The sequence below is a fragment of the Centruroides vittatus genome, unplaced genomic scaffold (genome assembly GCF_030686945.1).
Source record: "Centruroides vittatus isolate TY-2023 unplaced genomic scaffold, ASM3068694v2 contig_847, whole genome shotgun sequence".
In the NCBI taxonomy this organism is placed as follows: domain Eukaryota; kingdom Metazoa; phylum Arthropoda; class Arachnida; order Scorpiones; family Buthidae; genus Centruroides; species Centruroides vittatus.
The window spans coordinates 111,364-125,722 of NW_027122552.1; the positions used below are offsets into that span (position 1 = coordinate 111,364).

General features: G+C 33.9%; 1 protein-coding gene across 1 annotated transcript in view; it reads left to right on the plus strand.

The window, feature by feature from the left end:
• LOC136982509 (ATP-binding cassette sub-family C member 4-like) overlaps positions 1–14,359 on the plus strand; it is an 82,763-nt gene that overhangs the window by 46,946 nt on the left and 21,458 nt on the right. The window contains exon 18 of the mRNA XM_067279005.1: positions 6,446–6,525. Within this exon, the coding sequence (XP_067135106.1) occupies positions 6,446–6,525 (80 nt within the window). The remainder of the gene's footprint in view (positions 1–6,445; positions 6,526–14,359) is intronic.

A 14,359-nucleotide genomic window follows, 5' to 3' on the forward strand; every position in this document is an offset into this window, starting at 1 on the left:
TTTAGTGAATAAATTTAAGAAAAAGTTTAATAATGGAATTGAATTTATAAAAGCGTTCATTCTTAACATGAAAAACATTGAATAATATATATTTCTTAAATTGAACTTCGTAATCTGAGGTAAAACACAGTGGCGTAACGTAGTGAGGGCGGCAGGGGCGGTCCGCCCTGGCGGCACTTTTAGGGGGCGGCAAAATTTTACAATAAATAATAATAATGTCTTGTAAAAATTTTTGTAATAAATGTGATTATTATATTGCAAAACATATATACAGTGGTGCTTCATATAACGTACTTAATCCGTTCCAGGTGCACGTCCGTTAACTGAAACGTACGTTATACGAAACGCATTTTCCCATAGAAATACATGTTAAAACATCGAATTCGTTCCGCAGCATAAAATAACCGTACTTATCATAAAAAAATGAACATGGGGTGCGTTCTTTTATTCTTCCGCGTAACTCTGCGCGAGCGACATCCGTTAAAAAATTCCTGCGGAACGCGTTCCTAAATTCCGGTGAAAGTGCGCGCCGTCGAACGGCAAAAACGGCCGCTTGTAGCAGTAGTGTACGGTGGAAAGCAACATGGCGTCCTTCATGGCTCAGATAGCTTCGTTTCCGGGTCCATTATGTGGTTTTATGAATGAAAATTTAGAAATTGTGGAAACGCGAGTTAGCGCACGCGGTGATGTAAGTGTCTTTAAGAATTTTTTTCGAATGGTAGCCGGCATTCTAATTTTTTCGTGGCTATTTTGAATGCTCTTTTAACAAATAATCCATGTTATGGTTAAATTTTACAATTGGGACCCTTCTTTTGCCTTTAAAAGCTCATATTTTAGAATTATAGATTCCTCCATCACGATACTATCGATAGTGCGGGCGCTGCCATCTTTCTTTCTTTCACCGTCGTTCCTAAATGTCTACATACAGCAGCGCACTCCCGTAGTAGCGGAGACGCAGAGCGACCGCTATTAAAGAACCCATTCATGGAGCAGTCACCAATTATGCCGTAAAGTCCGTTGTTCGCAGCCAGTCCGTTGCTCGAGTCACGTAACGGCCAAACAGAAATTCCGTTGTTCGCATCTAGGGATTGCAATCCAGCAATGTTTTGAATCTAGCTGGATTTTTGCTGGATTGAAATCATTCCAGCTGGATCCAGCGCGGATCCAGCGCGGATACAGCGTGGATGTATTTCTGGTGCAATGAAGTGTCATCTGTCTATCTATCTATCCTGCAATTTATGTTTTTTTTAATGAAATAAAACATTTTAAATAAATACTTAAGAAGCTTTTATTATTTAAACTGGTCACTATAAATCAGTAAAACTTCTTACACATTTAGGTAGTAAAATTAACTTTGGTTCGGTTTAACACTCGAGATAGAGATAATTAACTTTAAATGTTTAGTTGATTATAATTATAACGTAATCTCTAAGTTAAATAATAGCAAAGGTAATTCTACTGATTAATTTATATTAATATATTATAATAATGTAAGGACGGATAATCAGTGGCTAAGTGGCTATCAGTCTTACCAGTTTTCATATATATATAGGCTCTACATATTAGTCTGTAGTTATTTATAGGTATGTAAAACTATGTACTGGAAGCAGAATAAGTTAAATAAACTACACCTTTATCAATCCAGCAAAATTTAATAAAATAATAACATTTTCAATCGTTTTTAACGATCTTCCTCGGTTACAAAAAAATAGAACATTAAATATAGAACATAAAATGTGTTCGGAATAAATATGAAAATTAACGGAAAACGCCCAAACGGACAAAATATAGATAAATAAACAAAAACAAATAGCGGAAAAAATATATACAGGGTGTTTTTTTTTAAACTGACGGTACTCAGAAACATCTGTAGAGCAATCTAGCACCGGACTGTCGCCAAATTTGGGAGAGTGACTAACGATGACATAGAATAGAGATTCCGTGAAGAAAAAAGTAGTACCTAAATTCGCCGGTAGAGAAGGATTTGGCGCTGTTGTAGCGAAAAAGCTACCAGCACTTCACTGAAGAAAGGGTCATCAGTCGCTTTTTTTCCACTTGCATGGCCGCCTCGCTCCCCGGATCTAACCTCGTGTTACTTTTTCCTGTGGGGTTACTTAAAGTCCAAGGTCTATCTTAGTACTGTCCCAAACTTGATGACTTTGAAGGACATTTCTCGAACTGTGATGAACATTCCTGCGGACATGTTACGTTCGGCCATAGAGAACACGGTGTTCAGGATGCAATGCCTTTTTCAGCAGGACGGTGATCACATTGAAGAAAAGAGAAAGTTATTTGCTGATTAATTAAACTTTCGTTATTACACTGAAACCTCTGTCTGATTATTCATTTGTGTGTTTGTTAATTGCAGCTGGATTTTACGCAGATTCTTAGCTGTTTTGCTACAACAGCGCCAAATCCACCCCTACCGGAAAATTTGGGTACTACTTTTTTCTTCGCGGAATCTCTTTTCCATGTCGTCCTTAGTCACTCTCCCAAATTTGGCGACAGTTCGGCTGTTAGATTGCTCTACAGATGTCTCTGAGTACCGTCAGTTTAAAAAAAACACCCTGTATATAAGATCCAATGAAACCAGCATTGTCCGTTAATAACATTAATTAATGTAAAAGGATCTCCACATGATAGACAATGAGTCCGCATCTCTATGGTTTATACAACCAGTTGTCATGTGCGCCTTGCAGATTTCCAATCTCTCAAGATGTTTGACCGTTTGCCTATTCGTCGTCGTTTTTATAATTGCCACTTGATCCCATTGGACGTTAACATCCTTCTGTCTTGTGTATGATGCCAGCGCAGTGTTGTCAAGGTTCTTACTAATTGTATATTTGTGCTCTTGAGCCTTTGTTTTAAACTGCGCATCGTTGCACCCACATAAACAAGCTTGGAATTGAAACGTTGGTGGTGTAAAGGCACCGAATATATATCTATTTTTGAATTCCGATCCTCTTTCTTTTTATCGTTTCTTAAAAGTTTGAAAACAGTGGGATTACGTCGGTATACAATACGAAAATTATCAGACCTAGCAGTACCTCTGTGTATCTTGTTTTAAAAAATGGTATGTAATTAAGCACTATTCTTTTTATATTTATTCCAAACACACTTTATGTTCTATAGTTAATGTATTTTTTGTAACTGAGGAAGATCGTTAAAAGCGACTGAATACGTTATTATTTTATTAAATTTTGCTGGATTGATTAAGGTATAGTTTATTTATGAGTAATTTAATTATTAGTGTTAGTAAAGTAGTGAGTAAGTAATTAGTAGCAGTCTAGTAGTCAGCAAAGCGGCAACGCGACGACGTAGACTTTTTCGCAATTATTTAGAAAGTTAATTGAGTATTTGCGGATCCGCAGCGCTGGATCCAGCACCAAGTGCTGGATCTAGCAGGCCGAAGAATGCGCTGGATCCAGCTGGATTGCTGGATGAGGGATCCAGCAATTGCAATCCCTATTCGCAGCGTCCGTTATTCAAAGCGTACGTTATACGAGGCACCACTGTACATGACTTTTTTATTTGTAACCTGTACAATAAACAATAATGATTGTTCTTGCCGAAAAGTTCTTTAGAATTACTGTATATTTTAGTCTTTCAAATTGAGATACCTAAACAAGGGGCGGCGAAATTCTCCTCCGCGCCGGGCGGCTGACTCCCACGCTACGCTACTGGTAAAACATTAAGCTTTTAACAACTCTTCTTCCTTTTAAGAACGATCAGAAATTTTATGATGCCATTAAAGTGTAGAATAACCTTAAAAATTTCCGTATATAATACTAAAATATCTTCATTTTTGTCATGTTTAATCACCAGAAACAACAGTCTTATATTGCAGAGCTGACAGGTTATTAGAGGCTACGCCTCTGCAAAAACATGGAAAACAGTCTAAAAGGTTTACAGCTGTCAAGCCAACAGTTGAAAAATACATAATTCATTTTAGAAAAATGGCTGAGGAATTTACACATTAGAAAATTTTCATGATTTGTCATTACAAAAATGAAGACATTTTAGTCTTTTCTATGGACTTTTTTAATGTGTAAATTCGTCAGCCATTTTTTAAATGTCGAATTACCTGTTTTACCTGTTTCTTCAGTACGGCAGTTTCGTTAATACATTAAGGTTTTAATTTATTGTAGTGTAAAACACGGTCTTATTATACTCAAATACAAACAACCAATACGAGCACGTATTTGAATACTTCATCGTGTTGACTATTGCTTTTCTTGTCAGATTTCCGAATTAAAAGGAATAAGGAAAAGTATAAACTTGAATTATTGAATGTTCAAATTCAATGAACTGCCTTATAAAACTGTGCAGATCGGGCATTTGTGGCCAAGACCGGTGTTGACTACATATTTGCATATCTATACTTCTTAAGTATTTCAGTGGAACGTTTTTTTACCATTTAATTTATAAACATGCGTCAGTTAATTGTTGTAATATGCCGTTGCTGTATTATAATCCAAAAGGTCAAACTTATAAATTATGGGCTAAACTGTGTATAAGTTGTGATAATAGATTTCTATATTCCACACATATATATATAATATAAGTTTATTTTAATACTTCATTTTCTATTTACGATGTGTCAAATAAATTTGCAGGAAAAATTAACTATTATTGCACTCACACGTTTGAATTTTATCAGATGTCACATTGTGTATACTTTCAAAGCTTTTAATAAGTGTTTATCTTAAAATAGATGGATGTTTCCAGTTAAAACTGTTCAAAATTTAATGCTGTTAATTGTGAAGAGTATATTTGAAATATTTCTTGCACGAGGTTTGTTCTATGAAACAAATGCCATAGGAATAATTTTGTGCAGTGAATTTAAACGAATTGATCACAGTCTTCAATGTAGGGGTCGAGCGTATGGCTAACGCCACGATCATGTAAAATTTTTTTCTAGTTAAAAGAAAGAAAAAGGTGAGAAAGGCAGGATCGAAGACTAGTGGAGCTCTTTACCTAAGAATTTCTCTCCCACCAAAAAATTGATAAGACCAGAATAGAATAAATAAAGCAAAATATCGTTGGGTGCATGGAGTGTAAGAATAGCAACAGATAATCGAATAAATTAATATGGGAAAGGAGTGTGTAGATGTGGACGGGAATGTGCTGATCTGGTATGATGTGCAAGAGACAAAGCGAGAAAATGCAGGAGTAGGTGTTAGTTAAATTACTCATGAAGGACTATAAACAAGTGAGTGAAAGATTAATTTGGGTGTGCTTTGCAGTCAAGAAGGAGAAAGTGATTGTCGTCATTGTGCATGTCGCAGTTAATATTGATGAGGTTGCTAAGAAGAATAAGTTTTGAAAAAAGTTACGAGACGCCTTCAGTTTTTTCAAATTGAAGATCAATTAAGAAATTTTTAAAATGCAACAAAAATCTAGAATAATAGCAAAATCAACATTCGGTAAGGAAGTGTCACTAAGTGGTGCGGAGAATTAAAAGTGGTAAAAAAGTAAAAGAAAGGCACTTGGAAAGTTTTCCAGGTGATTATGATATATAAAGTTTCGAAATTGTAACAAATCATATTTGGTTACAGGTTTGTGTTAATGGCCCTTATCAGTTAGGTAAACAACTTTTAAATATAAGGCAAACAACTTTTTAAAAAAGATCACTAAAATATTAACAGAATTGTAAAATCCACTAACACCTAGAACGTTTAACTGTTGATAGCTTTACAATTACATACTGAACATTTTTCTAATAAATTTTCTAATTTTTCTAATATACAAAATAGAAAATTAACCAAAACACATTTTGTTTCAATAACATTGCTGTTATAAAGATTTATGACATTATTTCTTCTTATTTAATCTAATGACATTATGGCTAAAGGCTAATTTATATAAAGCATATATTAAAGTTTTTATGATGTGAAGGTAAACTTCCTGTACTTAAATTCTCTGTATCGATAAATACATACACTGTATAACGTTTCTGATATGAAAATAAAGCAAGGTATAAAGCATAAGCATGTAAACCTGTGAAACATTAACGACACAGTTATACTGCGTGGTATTTTTATAAATAATAATAATATTGGAATAACAGTATATTATGCAATTAGTTTATAATATAGGCGATTATGACATGAATGGCAGTTTTGCACAGGAGCAGAGAGAGTGCGCCAATTTTTATGAATGCCAAAATCGCTAATTATAAACGAATTTTTACACGATATTATGTGGTTAGACTACACCTATAACACTGTACCTATGGAAATCAAAATAATGCATCAGTACAGTGTTTACGACACCCATGTTATAAAGCCATTTTTATGGCACGGCTTAATGGCACGGGGGTCCCAAACGCTGTTTATACATGATTTTTAGTTGCCCAAGTATAGTGTTATAGGTGTACTCATCCACAAATATGTTTACATAACTGGTTAATCTAATTAATATTTTACATTTTGATATTTTGTAGGAAAAATCTTAAATCGGTTTTCGAAAGATGTGAATAATATGGATGATCTCTTACCTACCTCTTTTAGCCATGTGATAAGAGTAAGTTTGGGTTAATTTTGTATATTTGCATTTAGGTAAAGTAAATTTACAATATAAATATATAAAAGGGATGTACAGCTACTAAAGTATACAGTAAAACCTGTCTATGGCGATCACCCACGGTTCCTTCAAAAAGTAGTCTTTTAAACATATGGTCGTCCAATTCAGGTGGTGCTGTAATACCGCATTTCCGTACGTATTTTGAGCACTTTTTAACCATTTCCACTAAGCAAAACTCGAAGTGGGCAAAAATAAGCGAATTTTTTCAACGATAGAGCGATATTGGTATTGTATTTTATTCTTATTGGAATAGTCGATTAACAGAAATCGTCATGATTTTATAAGACAGATTTAATAACAATATTTTGGGGAGACTATCCGATTTTCTTTTGAACAATTGGTTTGAATTGCTGTTTTTTTTCTTTTTCTAGAAGGGACATTTGCATATGTGGTGTGGCGGACTTACCATTGGATGCGTTTCATATTATTGCTGTTTGTTCTTTTTTGTCAAAATTACGTGAGGAGACTTTTGGGGTTCCCAAATTTTCATTTAATCAGTTTAAAAATGTTATTTCTGATTTTGATTTATTCTTTAAGGCTTAAAGCGAAAGCTGTGCTTATTTATGTAAATGAGGTTTTGGGGCGTGGTCTGCCTACTATTTAATCTGTGGCTGCTTGGACTGCTTGGGAGACTATCCGATTTTCTTTTGAACAATTGGTTTGAATTGCTGTTTTTTTCTTTTTCTAGGTAAGTCTAGTTTATAATTATGTCCCAGGCTCGGAAGAGGAAGACCTTTTCTCCAACCGTTCCTGAAAGATCAACAGCTAGGTTTAGGGGTGAGACTTCTTCTGGTGAAGAGGATATTGCGAACTTATTACAGGACTCAAATTTTGATGCGGCAGAGGGAGTTAGGCTTTTATTGCGATTGCATGTTTCGCTGAACAGTAAGGTTGATGAATTTATCAGAAGACTGGATCATCTGACAGAGTGGCTTCAGAATGTAGATGAGGCGTTGATTGACTTCGAGATGAGGTTGGGGGAGGTTGAGTCAAAGGTTGGATGGGAGGTAACTGGTGTTGGGCATTCGTTAGATATGGATAAAATTTTCACGAAATTTTCTTTTTTTGAGAGAGAACTGGATGTTATGGATAATCAGAGAAGGATGAACAATGTTGTTATCCACGGATTGGAAGAGAGGAAAGAGGAGACGTCTTTGGAAATATTTGACACTGTTAATTCTTTTGCGGTTAATACATTAAATTTATCCTCGCTGCATATTGTAAACGCGTATCGGGTTGGGAAGAGAGTTGGAGATAAACCCAGACCAGTGATCTGCCAATTTGGGTCTTTTAGTGATAAATTGAGGTTTAAAAAGACTGTATTTGAGAATCGGAATCTTAATGTTTCTGTGTATGATGATTTTTCTAAACGTTTGCGGGATATTAGATACAACCTAATGGTATTTGGGAAGAAAAAAAGGGAAGAAGAAGCAAGATATGTTCGGTTAAGTTAGGATAAGTTACTGGTAGTTGGAGTTCGGTATAAAGTCGATGAAGTATCAGCTAAGGTGGTGCCGATCTCATAGCAACCAGTAATGTCTTCTGTGTTTTCTATTATGGCGTGGAATTGTGCTGGGATTGGTAATAAACCGCGGTCTTTTTGGAGTTATTTATTGAAGTATGATGTGGTCTTTTTATCGGAAACTTGGTTTATTAAGGGTGGGAGCAGATGCTATTGGGAGGAATTAAGAGAATATCATTGTATTGTTGGTGATGCTTTGAGGGCTCACAGTAGAGGTAGACCTATGGCTGGTTGGTTGCTTTGCATTAAATCATCTTTGAAATTTAATATTATTTATAGGGATAGTTATATTGTATTCATTAATATTCTGCTACCATTAGGAGAGTTTAATATTGGTTTTGTTTATATGCAGGAACAAAGGTGGCAAGAAATTTTTGATGTACTGTCCAGGTTTAAAGTCGACGAATCGAATTGGATTTGGTTGGTTGATTTTAATGCACGGACTGGTAACGATAATGTGATTTCGACAAATATATGTGATAGTAGTGGTATTGTTGTTAATAAGAGAAGTAGAGCCTCCAAAGATGTAAATATGAATGTGAGAGTATGGAAAGTTCTTGAGTATTGTGCAGATAATGATCTAATAATTTTAAATGGTCGTGCTTCTGGTGATGAAGCGGGAGAGTTTACTTTTGTTTCCAACCGAGGGTCCTCAGTAATTGATTTGGGAATAGTTACTCCTTCTGTGTGGAACTGTATTAAATGTTTTAGAGTAGAGAGTTGTTTTTGGTCTGATCACTGCCCGATAGTACTTTATTTGGAAGATCGTGCCATAGATTCTTTGGGCGGTTCTGGTACTTGTTACCAGAGGATTTTCTGGGACAGTGGTCAGCTGGAGTCGTTGTCTGCTGATTTGTGGCGTTGCATGGAGCAGACCCCCAATTTATCTTTGTTGGAGCTAAGTAAGGTGATATTGGATTTTGCCAAAGTGAAGGGCAAAGGAAAACGACTATGGTTGGAATTGATGATTGGTTTGACTTGGATTGTCGATTAATGGTTAGAGCCAGAAATAGAGCTTGGTTAGAGTTCAAGAAAAATGGTTTGCCGGCTCAGAGCAGAGTTTTTGTGTTATACCGAAGTTTGGTAAAGAAAATTATGTTTAGCAAAGAAGAAAGAATTTTGTAAAAGGTTACAAAATTTTAAAAATTTTTATAAAAATAATAGATTATTTTGGAATTTATGTAAAGCAAGGGGAAATTATGTTAAGGTTAATATTAGTTTATTTGATTGGTTTAGTTATTTTTTCTCCCTTTATGGCTCTGAAAGTCCATATGATGTTGATTTAGTGGGTTTTAATGATTGTGTGACTTGGTCAAACGAAATATTGGATTCTTACATCTCGGAGGAGGAACTTAGAGTCGTTTTAAGTAAGTCGACTGTTGGCGGTGCTCCTGGAATAGATGGTATTCCTACTGAATTTTGGAAAATTGATAGTGCTTTTCTCTGTTTATTAGATAATTTTAATAAGGTTTTGAGAACTGGTGTTATTCCAGATGAATGGAAGAGTTCTTTATTGGTTCCGGTGCCTAAGGGTGGCTCAAGGTCGGTGCTTACTAATTACAGAGGTATTTCGTTGTTGTGCTGTGTTTCTAAGAGTTTTTGTAGAGTTTTGTATTACAGGTTAATAAGTTGGTTGAATATGAGAAATATTTTGTCAGAGAGTCAGGCTGGTTTCCGTGTAGGGTACTCTACTGTTGATAATATTTTTATTCTGTATACTGTTATCTCTAAAACATTAAGTAGGAAACGGCGTAAGGTTTATGCATTTTTTTTATAGATTTAGCATCAGCATTTGATTCTGTTGATAGGAATTTATTATGGAGGAAATTATTAAAGTTTGGATTAAGCTTTAAGTTTGTATCTTTATTAGCAGAGTTATATAGTGGTTCGAATGTTAGGATTAAATGGAGGAATTCTTGTTCTCAGCCTTTTTTTCTGATAAGGGTGTTAAACAGGGTTGTATCTTAAGCCCTATTCTTTTTAGTTTATTTTTAAATGATTTATTAAATTGTATTGATGATTCCGGCGGAGATGGTATAGTTGTCGGTGGTGTGTCTGTTAAAGTATTAGCGTACGCGGATGATGTGGTAATTGTGGCGGATTCTCCGAGGTCATTACAGAGGTCGATTGACCTTCTGGATAATTATTTAAGCGATAATAGTTTACAATTGAATCTTGCTAAATCAAAAATTGTGGTCTTTCGAAATGGTGGTAAGGCTTCTAAGGCTGACAAATGGTGGTTTCGAGGTGTTCCAATTTCGGTTATATCTCAATATAAGTATTTAGGTGTAATTTTTAAAAGTAATGGTTATTTTAATACTCATGTGAGGTCTTGTCAAGTTAATGCTGAGATAAAAATGGACAAAGTTATTCATATGTGTCAGTCTGCTAAGTTGTGTAATTTGAAGGATCGGTTAAGGTTATTTCATGCTGTGGTGGGCTCATCTCTCCTTTATGCTTCGGAGGTGTGGGGGTTTCAGGCGGAGAGTTTGGATACGGTATTAACTACTTTTGTTAAGAGAATGTACGGGCTTCCAAGGTGTACTCCTAGTTATCTAGTGTCTATGGAATGTTCATTGATTCCTTTGTCTTGTTTGATCTTGAACAAATCTGTTAATTGGATTTTTAGAACGTTGAGTTTAAATGAAGAACGCCTTAGTAAGATTTGTTTGCGTTATGTTGTGAAACATGTTCAGTTGCCTTTGTCGAAGTATTGGTGGGCTAGTTGTTCAAGGAACGGAATCGATTTTGATAATCTGTTACAAGATTTTAATAGTGTTTATTTACTAAAGTTAAATAATTTTGATAATTATATTTTGAAGTTGAATCATGGCATATTATTAAGTTCTTATTGTGAATGGTATAAGAGTTTGAATAAACCTTTTTTTGATTGTTCTATTTATAATAGTAATTTTTTTTCTAATGTTATGGCCTTCTAATGTTCTAATTAAGTAAGATGTAATTCATTAAGTTTTCATGTAATTACAGAAGGGACATTTGCATATGTGATGTGGCGGACTTACCATTGGATGCGTTTCATATTATTGCTGTTTGTTCTTTTTTGTCAAAATTACGTGAGGAGACTTTTGGGGTTCCCAATTTTTCATTTAATCAGTTTAAAAAAGTTATTTCTGATTTTGATTTATTCTTTAAGGTATTTATTTTCATAAAGAGGGTTAAATTGTTTATTTCATAATGTTTATTGTATATTTGATTTCGATTTCTTTTTCATTGTTTTTTAGGCTTAAAGCGAAAGCTGTGCTTATTTATGTAAATGAAGTTTTGGGGCGTGGTCTGCCTACTATTTAATCTGTGGCTGCTTGGACTGCTTGGGAGACTATCCGATTTTCTTTTGAACAATTGGTTTGAATTGCTGTTTTTTTCTTTTTCTAGGTAAGTTTTAGCTCTGTTGGTTGCTAATTTCTTTCGGATAGTTTTCCCAAGTAGTTCTTTAAGTTTTATTTTCTGATTTGGATTTAGTTTAAAATGATAATTGCAAAATTTATAAATTATTAATATGTTATTACAATCGATGAATATATCTGAAATATGTTTTGTTATTTTATAAGATTATGTATACTTTTGTTTTTTTCTATCCCCGCATCAGGGTCTTTGTACCAGAATGCTTAAATAAATAAATAAATAAAATAAATAAAATAAATAAAATATATAACAATATTTTAAAGATTAATACAATACTCGCATTTTTTCGATTATAATGCACAATTTTTTTTTCCGACTTAATTCAACTTGGTTCTTTTCGTTCGCTTCTCAGTTATGTGTATTACGTCATCGATATATAAGCGCGTCCTATTTCTCCATCACTTTGGTTTTCGTTAGTTTAAACTTATTTAACTTTAAAAATACAGTATTTGTTTAATATTTAATATTTTCTTAAGTACAACAAGAAAAATTATTAATTAATAATAAAACGATTTTATTATTTTTTCTCATAATACAATTTCATTACATTCCGTGCTTGTCCAATAACAATCGCGGAATCGAAAAAGGTAGGTTGCCTGGAAAACTGATTTTCGCGTTAATGAGTTTATTGTTTTTGAGTACTTTGCGTGCGAAAATTACTCGGATATTATTTTTCTAAAAATAAAGTAAAAATAAGGTAGGTTCATACAGAAACTATTTATCGCGCATGTACTGTATATCAGTTTCAAAATAAATAAATAAAATAAATTTTATCAAACGATGAGATCAGCCGATTTATCGTGTACAATAATTTATACCCCCAAGGAAAATACTGTAGGTCTACGATAAAATAAATTTCGTTTTCCCACAGTTCCCTAATTGCCATTCTGATAAACCATTTTCACTTTCTCTGATAACTTTAACTCGATCTTCTAATGACAGCATTTTGCATTTCTTTCGTTTTTCGGAAAATTTCGAACAAACTGAAATGAATTTCCTTTGTTGCTAGACTAATTCATTAATACCTGCACCTAATTTCGAGGGCGGGAGAATGGGTTCCAACAACAGTTTAAAGTAATTCATTATATTAGGAGGGGGAAACGTTGTTCAGATGGGTTCGAACAATAGTTTAGACCGGATAGATTCGCGGAAGTGAACACTTATTACAGTTGTATGTTGTTTCGGACCAAAAATCGATGCGTTACACAGGTGGTCGTTTAATACGAGTAAATTATACGAAGACTCTATGTATAAACTATTCCGTTCCAGAAATTTTTCCCCGTTTTGACAGGTGGTCGCCGAAGCAGTTTTCACTGTACTTGTAAATTAACAGACAACTTCTAAAGCAAACAATAAGTGCTACTTTTCAACGTAATCACTGCCGGTGTTTATGCAATTATCATGAAAATAAATATACTTGTGTGTAAGTTGTTAAAGAAAACAGTGCTCCAGATTTCTACTTATTGCCTAACTTCTTGAACTTTGTCATTTTAAATCAAGTCTTTTATACAACAATTTTTTGTCAACTCCCAAACAAATGCAAATCGTACAGTAAACTGATTTACTGTAAAGGCAATAAATTAATAACTTTTCTTATCAATTTATTATATCAAATATTTTTTATATAACATTTATTTAAAGAAAATTATACAATACACTGTAATACGAGATAGCAGCGTAACTGCCTACTTCTAGTCAAATTAATTAATTTCTAATATTTAATTAAGCCTTAGAATAGCCCAAGAATTTGGCATATCGTTTGGCGAGATTATTTTATAACCGTTTGTGGTTGTTAATGTTAACGGTTAACGTATAACTGCCAAATGAGCCACCGAGTTGCTTGAGCAAAAAGTAACGATAGCGAAGATTAAGATTATTAGATTATTGCCACTCTTATTCTTCACCTGGCGCAAGATATAGGTTTACCCTCTTCCGAGACTAATTAGGGAATTTTTAGATAGATCTAAAAATATATTCGATTTCTCACAAAAACGCAAAAAACGGCATCGAAAATAGTACAGTGGAATCTGAGACTCGGATTCCGAGTTCAGGGTAATTCTTAACTCTCTTCCTTTCCCTACCTTCGAAAAATCCTATTTTAGTGTACATTCTCATGACGTATTCTAATTCTGTACCAAATTTCACTTTCAACTCTTAACCGTTTGGACTCTGCGCTTATTATTATTATTATCTACCAATTTCAATTATATATATAGATATATCTAAATATATATAATTAAATACATGTCTAAACACAAATTTGGAAAAATGTGTGAACACAAGCGACATTAAGATGCTAGCGGGACGAGTGCGAAATACAAACTGATATAGTATGCACACAACTCGAGACTTCCTTTCTCCTCGTCGTTCGTTAGGGGAATTACTCATTATAAGAGATGTTCGTTAAGCTAGGTTCCACAGTATGGAAGCCAGTGGTTATGAAAATGACCTAAATCGTAAAATTTTCGTTTGGAAATATTTTGACTAAGAGCCTAGCCACGGTACCAAACAGTACCACCAGGGAGATCGGGAAATTAGATTAAACATGTCCAGGAATATTCCAAAATATAGTTAATTATTATAGTAAGTGAATAGTTTAAAAAGTCAAGAAAATATATATTAACTTTTGGGTTTGTAAAAATTAAAACATTTCTACTCACCAAAAAATCAATAACTTAAATCAGTAAACTCCATGCTAACTCAAATTACATATAACTCGAATAATTTTTTTTCCACAATACAAATACAGGATTATAATTAATGAATCTTTTGGATAATTGGAAGATTTTGCAACACCGTTCATTACATTATTGTACTATGTAAGGTACT